The sequence below is a fragment of the Curcuma longa genome, chromosome 21, assembly GCF_044706935.1.
Source record: "Curcuma longa cultivar G26 ecotype Majalengka, Jawa Barat chromosome 21, ITB_CL_G26_1.1, whole genome shotgun sequence".
NCBI lineage: Eukaryota > Viridiplantae > Streptophyta > Magnoliopsida > Zingiberales > Zingiberaceae > Curcuma > Curcuma longa.
In genome coordinates, this window is record NC_133881.1 from 6,819,033 (window position 1) to 6,827,256 (window position 8,224).

Here is an 8,224-nt window from a genome sequence, read left to right on the forward strand (position 1 = left end):
CAATGATTTGAATAAGGTTTCTCCATAAACCTGCTAATCAAACTTACTGTATACATAATGTCGGGTCTAGTGGCAGTGAGATACATCAAGTTCCCAACTAGGCTTCGAAATATAGTTGGATTCACCATCTTTCCTTCACCAATCTTACTTAGCTTCAAACCCATGATGCACGGTGTTGATACTGGATTTGCATTTTCCATCTTGAACCTCTTAAGAATTTGAGTTGCATAGTGTTCTTGAGAGATAAAAATTCCTTCTCCTGATTGTTGGACATTAATGCCCAGAAAATGATGCAGCTTACCCAAATCTGTCATTTCGAACTCACTCATCATAGAGTTCTTAAAATCTGTCAATATCCTTAGATTATTTCCAGTAAAAATAAGGTCATCCACATAGAGACTCACAAGCATAATATCACCTTCAGAGTTTTTGGTATAAAGAGTATGCTCAAAAGGACATCTTTCAAAACCATATTTGATAAAATAATCATTAATTCGATCATACCATGCACGAGGCGATTGCTTCAACCCATATAATGCCTTTCTGAGCTTATATACTTTATCTTCTTCTCCTCTTATCACAAAACCTTGCGGTTGTTCAAGATAAATTTCTTCTTCAAGAAAACCATTTAAGAAAGCCGATTTGACATCCATTTGCAATAATTTCCAACCATTTTGAGCAGCAAGTGCAATAATTAATCGAACTGTATCGAGTCTAGAAACAGGAGCAAATACCTCATTGAAGTCTTCACCTTCTTTCTGTTTGTATCCCTTTGCAACCAATCTTGCTTTGTATTTATTGATGGAGCCATCTGGGTTGGTTTTAGTCTTGAAGATCCATTTCACACCAATCGGAGATTTGTTTGGTGGCAAAGTAGTAAGCTCCCATGTACCATTTTTCTCGATGGAGCTTATTTCTTCATTCATAGCATGAACCCATTTCTTTTCTTTTGATGCTTCTTCAAATGTGATTTGATCTTCTCCTGCAAAGAATGCAAAAAAGACTTGATCTGTCACATTTACCTCTTCAGTTGAATCATAGATATCTCGCAAACTTCTTGTTCTTCTTTGCGATGGTGATGGAGACATATTTCTTTCTGGAATATCAGGTTGTAATGGTGAAGAATCATCTTCAAATTCAAGAATTTCCCAACTTGATGAACCTGCCAAATCTGAAAAATCATAAGAAGCTTTTTCGTCAAAGCAGACGTCTCTGCTAATCACAATTTTTTTTGTTTTTGGATTGTAAAGCTTGTAAGCTTTGCTTCTTTCGCTGTATCCAATAAAAATGCACTTTTCAGACTTGTCATCAAGTTTACTTCTTAAAGCATCAGGAATATGTGAATATGCAAGACAACCAAAAGTTTTTAAATGAGTAACATTTGGTTTCTTTCCATACCATGCCTCATTTGGAGTAGAATTTTGTAACCTTTTTGTCGGTGATCTGTTGATTAGGTAGACGGCACAAGAAGTTGCTTCAGCCCAGAATTCAGCTGGTAAATTTTTCTTCTTCAACATGCATCTGACCATGTCCATGATTGTCCTATTTTTTCTTTCCGCGACACCATTTTGTTGCGGCGTATACCGAGTTGTCAATTCATGTCTAATTCCATGGTTTTGACAAAATTCTTCAAATAAAGAAGATAGAAATTCACCTCCTCGATCACTTCTCAGATTCTTTATTTGATAGCCAGAAGATTTTTCCACTTGACTTTTGAAGACTTTAAAGCAAGAGAGAGCTTCTGACTTTTGTTTGACAAAATATATCCAAATTTTCCTGGTGTAATCATCAACAAATAATATGAAGTATAAATTACCTCCAAGAGATGGTACACGCATGGGCCCACAAAGATCTGTATGCACAAGTTCCAATGGTGAATGTGATTCCCACTTAGATTTAGATGGGAATGCCTCTCGATGTTGCTTTCCAAGTTGACATGTTTCACAGACTTCACTTATGCCATCAATTTTAGGAAGTCCATGAACAATATTTTTGCTTGCTAACTCCTTCAAGCTCTGAAAATTTAGGTGCCCAAATCTGTCATGCCACAACTTGGAAATTTCTTCATTAGCAGTAAGATAACAAGCAGCATTTATAATATCAAGTTTGAGAGGAAATAAATTATTTGAGCCCAAACTGATCTTTGCCACATATTGATTTTTCTTCTTCATGGTGCAATACTTATCAGCAAAATGAATATCAAAACCCTTTCTCAATAAATGACCAACGCTGAGTAGATTACTCTGTAAACCAGGAACATAAAATACCTCAGACATTTTGTCAATTTTTCCAGACTTTGTTCTGAAAGAGATTTCTCCTACTCCTTCAATTTTGTAGGACTTAGCATCTCCAATAGTTACCTGCCCATGGTTAGCTTCTACTAGGGTTGAAAATAAATGTTTATTACCAGTCATATGCCGACTTGCACCGCTATCCAGGTACCAAATATTTTCAATATTTCCATCACTAGCAATCAATAAAGTTTCAGAATTTTGAGGTTCATTTTCGTGTACTAAACCAGCTTCACGTTTTTTCTCTGGATATTTCTCCCAACAATCATTTATTCTATGTCCTGGCTTATGACAATAATGACATTCAATGTAAGGTTTTGTACCTTTGTAATTGCCACGTCCTCTTCCTCTTTGAAAATTGTAAGAAAATTGTTTCTCCTCCTTTTGAGATTCTTCATTCCCATTTTCTCGTGATTGTTGGTAAGAGAATCTTCCACCTCTTCTTTGATTTCGACCTCTTCCACGTCCACGATATGAACCACGGCCTCCCGTGGATGTGAACTGGGATTTCAACGCTTGATTTGAAGGAGAAATAAGAGGACTTCGTTGAAGAATTCTAACCTCATGAGCTTCCAATCTTCCTTGCAAACTTTCCAAGGACATTTGTGAAAGATCTTGTGATTCTTCAATAGCAACTACCACATGATCAAATTTGGTTGATAGGCTTCGTAGGATTTTCTCCACCACCCTTTGGGTCTCCATGATTTCTCCATTTGATGCCATTTGATTCACAATAGAAGTGGTTCGTGTGAAGTACTCTGAAACTTTTTCACTGTCTTTCATCTCTAATTTTCCAAAATCTGCTCGTAGAGATTGTAAGCGTACCTTTTTCACTTGGTCTTGCCGGAATAAGTTGTTTGTAGAATCTCCCATGCTCTTTGAGCACTTGGTGCTTTTGAGATCCTTTCATAAACTGAAATTTCAAGGGCTTGATAAATTTGAAAAAGAGCTTTTCTATCCTTTTGCTTCTTGGTCTTCAAAATATTTCTTTGTGCCTCGGTTAATTGATCTTCCTCCGCTGGTACTCCTTCTTCAATAACACACCATAAGTCTTGTGATTCAAGACATAACTTCATGAGAGTGCTCCAATAATCAAACTTTTCACCATTGAATCGAGGTACAAGAGAAACAAGATTGTTGGCCATGGCTCTGATACCAGATTGAAGAGATTGAAGGAGGAAAAATAGGGACTAAGAAATTTGAGGACAAAGGAGAAGACTAATGAAGCAAATAGAATTTTTTGTATTGAACTTGTTGTTACATACAACTCTCACACCTCATCCATATTTATAGGGTTTTGGATGACATGAACATTAATGCATGAATTTATGAAAAGGTACATGAATCTACGAAAAAGTGCTTGAGATAAATTTGAATTTGACTTCTTGTAGAAGAGAAGAGGCATTCAACTTGTAATTTGACTCTTGGTATTTGGTTTAATCCAACAAGTACTAATTGAGAGAGTGAAATGAGACGGCCTTCCAAGGGAGGAATGGTGAACTCGATCTGCCACTATGTCTGAGTCAAAAATCAAGAGAATAAGTGGCGACTTTATCTCGGGCAGAAGAATTTTTAGAAGCGACTCCATCCCAAACGGAGAAAATATTGAGACGACTCTATCCCAGACAAAAAAAAATGGAGGCGATTCTGTCTCGAACAGAGAAAAATTTGGAGATGATTCTATCCCAAATGGAGGAAATATAGAAAAGAGATACTTTGTCTCGAACAAAGAAGTTTTTAGAGATGACTCCGTTCTAAAAGGAGGAAATATTGAGGCGATTATGTCTCGAATAGAGGGTGGATAACTCAATCTGTGATTAAGTCCTAATCGGGAGAGTGTAACGAGTCCCCTCCGAGAGAGGATGGAGAATTCGATCTGTGACTATGTCCGTATCAAGAGAGTTTGATGAGTTGATTTGAGATGGAGGAATTTGTACCCTTATCTAGGAGTGGTGAGTAAATAAATAATACTTAAAAATTCCATTAAATGATCTAAGAAAATAATCCACATATGTTGAGAGCTAGCAAGTGAGTATAAATAAGTTATTAAAGAAGTTGAGAGAAGAGTCCTCGTTATTATAAAGAGGGGAGATCAACAAGTCTATCCCAAGGCGGTGGGGTAACCCACATAAATCTATCTGGAAGAAGAAATAAGTACCTAGAACCAATGATGTTGAGGTTAACCTTGTCTAAAGTTGTGCGACGTCCTTGTCATCCTGTCCACAAATGATTAATCGACTCTATGAATGGAAGAAATAAGTACCACGAAGTTTTTGAGATTGCTGAAGAGGCTTCCTTCTTCTAACGTAGTCAACTCTATGATAAATAACACGTGTCATAGGACTCACCAAGAGTTGCCTTAATGAGGTTTCATTGATGTCTAAATCATCATGGTGCCCCAAATAATATAATAGAAAGAAGTGATGAGAAGAGGTGTGAGAGATGACGTTTTTCCATGGAAGGCACTTCATCATCTAAGGGATACACCACACCAAGGCACAACCCTTTGTAACTAATCGTCGTGTCAAATTGCATTTGGACAGAGACTCCTATGTATCTTGGATCAAGAGCCCAAACATTCTCGATAGTTCAGTAGGTCAAACCAGCTCGGCAAGTTGAAAAGTCATACTAGCTCGGTAAGTCGGACCATGGTTGCGAAGCTCCCCCTTTTAGTCGACTAACTTGACCCAAGCTCGACTTTGAGTCGGGCTGGCTTCGTTTTGCATTGATCAAGTGTTGAGCCTACCACGTGGCCCCGGATGTTCCTAACGGTGAATTATAATCATATTAGATGGTTAATGTTGTTGACATTCTTAACCGTGGATTTCAAACCATTGAACTTTCAATTCTAGATCATGATAAGTCTAAATGTATGCACCATCATTTTCTAATGAAAATTTTAAAAAATGAATTAAAAACAATAAATTAGTATAATATAATATTTGGAATTTATGGAATATTAAGCAAAATAAGAAGCAAAGGGAAAGTGTTTTTTTTGGAAAAATTAAAAGATCACCCCAAATTATTAAAATTATCATGCTCTCTTAAAATGAAAAAGAAAAAACCAAAAGTATATTCCTTATATTGAAGATACCTTTATTCCAGCTTCATTGCTATAACGTACGTGTAAGATGCCATTGTGACCCTGGGACACAAACTGTCCCACAAATGGTGCCCCAATAATCCAGAAAATAACTGAACATGGCCAAATAAGTGAATAAGATACAAGGTTTGGCAAGATCTATAATTTAGAGAAGCTGTTATCGCGCTCATAGGATGAATAAGAGCTCATCAGAAACCGATCATTGCTTTTACCACTTTGAAGAACATTCTTACGATGCAAAGGAATTCTTCAACTTCTCCCATTCATTAGGCCCGTCGGGATGAAGACTAACAACAGATTTCACAAACCTTTTGTCTGAGCATGAGAGAATCGTACTCAAGGCCACATTTGAGCTACCGATTCTCATATTTTTTCTAGGTGGTATTACCTTTCTTTCTATGATCCAAGCATGCATAGTAAACCTCAGCTTCATCTTCTCTATGCTGTAGCTCAAAAATCCTGGAAAGTGGACGAGTGACTCGATTGAATAGCCCAAGTGATTCAGAAGATAGTCAATCTTTTTCTCAAGTGTCTCTATTGACTGATTAAGTATGGCAGGAACTACCCTAAGCATCTGAGAGACACTGTTGCAATCGAGTCCAGTATTCACTAAGAAGTCAAATCGCTTTTGCAATTTGTCTCCTCTTCCTACAAACTTGCTCAGTGCTTTAGCCATTTCATCAGAGTTCTCTATATACCCCAGCTTCATCAAGAAATTGATCTTTTCTCGAAGAAAATGTCCATCCATTTTACTGTGAACGAGAACATCAGCCTTTTTACTTGAGACTAATGTTCCAAACTGACTGGGATCTTCTTTTATAATCTCACACAACCTTACATTGGATATATTTAGGCTTGCCAAAACAGTATCCGGTTTCTTACACGAACAAGAACCCAAAACTTGAGCATGGGAGGATAAAATGCTGCCGATATCATTGCTTGACATTCCAATCTTTGCTAAGAAATGCACAGACTGCAACAAGTTTTTTGTGAAGTTCCTATCCAGGATTTGAGGGTACTTCGCAAATAAAACTAATATGTTGGGCTTTCCAAGACCCAGCTTTAACAGGATTGCAACTAAAATGTAGATTTTCTTTCCAGAATCATCAAAGACGAAATTTGGGTTGGTTCTAACCAGAGAAGACATTTTGTCACAATAAATTCCATCAAGAAAATTCAGCATACCAAGAATCCATTTCCAATTATACGATTTCTTATCTGACAAACATCCTCGGATCCAATCCAGCTCAATACCTAGGCTCTTCAATTTCCCAAGAACCTTATGAAAGTTTGGATTTACACCACCAACTAAAAGTGAAGGACAGCATGTTCCAAGCTTGATAATGGTAAGTTTGCTGAGCCCAAGTTCTTCATAAGCACAAAGCTTTGAGTGCAAAACACCAAGATCATACCTGAATATTTCAGTCCCTTCTTTGTACATCTTACCAATCTTTTTTCTAGGAACTCCATAGTTGCAAAGAGTATGATAGTTCTCGAGCAAGACATCATCATCGTTGAGGAACATCAAATTACGAGGAAGGAGGGGTTGAATTTCCAATGGCTTCAGACCCAAACTTTCAAAGAAGGGTTCAAACTCATTGATGGGGTGATAGCGAAGGTACCTAGTGAGGGACCTCCCCACATCATACTCATTGTCAATCTTCCCAAGTATACGCTGGAGGAACTCAGGAGAATTCTTGCTAATATGTTCAGCATCTGTGAAAGGCAGGCCTCTGGTAACATGAAGGTAGTCAAGGAGAGCATTTTGAGCATCAATTCGGCCAGGGCGAGTGATTCTCTGTCCAGTAGAAGCATTAGGAAATGGTTCTGCATGCAAGTCGGAAGCAGTCAGAGCAACTTGAGTGCCAGAAAAGAAACGATCTTGCTGCCGATTTAGATGGCTCTTGAAAATAATGAAGGCGTTTGTAGTGGCAAACAGTAAGGCACTTCCGTGATCAGATAATGGGTGTTTTCGCTGATTGGAATCTCTACATGCGAATTTTGCAGTAGTGAACAAGGCAGGAAGACAAGAACAAGAGAAAAAGTAACGTTTAGCAATATTCAAATCACTAGTTCTGTTCATAGGAGAACTAACAGAAATAGTGGGAAGAATCAGAGACGCACTTGATTGGGAGAAATTCTTGGAAAAACGAATGCCCCGAATCAACAAGAGAAGTGTCATCACTCGTTCCTCTAAGCTCGACGATCGCTACTGGTTAACAGGAGGTGATAAACATATACAGTGGATACCACCACTCCAACATTACTGTAGGATTTGCTGCGTACCTTAAATTGCAGGGTTTCACGCTGTTCTGGCTTCTCCTGAGAGGGAAAGACGAGTTCTTTGGGGTTGATCGGGAAAATATGATGGGGCGAAAAGGAGAGCACAGGTTGGGGCTTTTGCTGAAACCCTAGATTTGCTGTTCTCTGGAGAGACGAGCGAGGTCGTTTGGATTGGGCGCGCGATCAAGATCTGGAGAATATGAGAGGAAGAGCATGAGTTTGGGTTTTTGCTAGAACCCTAGATTTGCTTGGCCTCAGCCCACGGCTGAGAAATCGGTTTAAAACCCAATTGATCTGATCGAATCGATTTAATCGAAATCTAATAAATTAAAATGTAATTAAATTTTTTAATAAAAATCAAATAAAATAAAATAATAAAATAATAATTAATTTAATTTTTGATCGAATTAATTAATTTTTTTTAATAATAATATATTTTTATTTTATTTTAATTGAATTAATAAATTTTTAATAATAATATATTTCTATATTATTTTAACCTTTAAAAATCTAATATCATTAATAGGGACGACTTTAATAATCTAAA

The 8,224-nt window shown here is 37.4% G+C and overlaps 1 protein-coding gene across 1 annotated transcript; it reads right to left on the reverse strand.

Moving 5' to 3' along the window:
- Positions 1-5,430: 5,430 nt before the first annotated feature.
- Positions 5,431-7,847, reverse strand: LOC141815331 (transcription termination factor MTEF18, mitochondrial-like). The gene has a single exon (XM_074703272.1). The coding sequence runs from the start codon at positions 7,574-7,576 to the stop codon at positions 5,624-5,626; it is 1,953 nt and encodes a 650-aa protein (XP_074559373.1). The 5' UTR covers positions 7,577-7,847; the 3' UTR covers positions 5,431-5,623.
- Between the last annotated feature and the right edge of the window lie 377 nt (positions 7,848-8,224).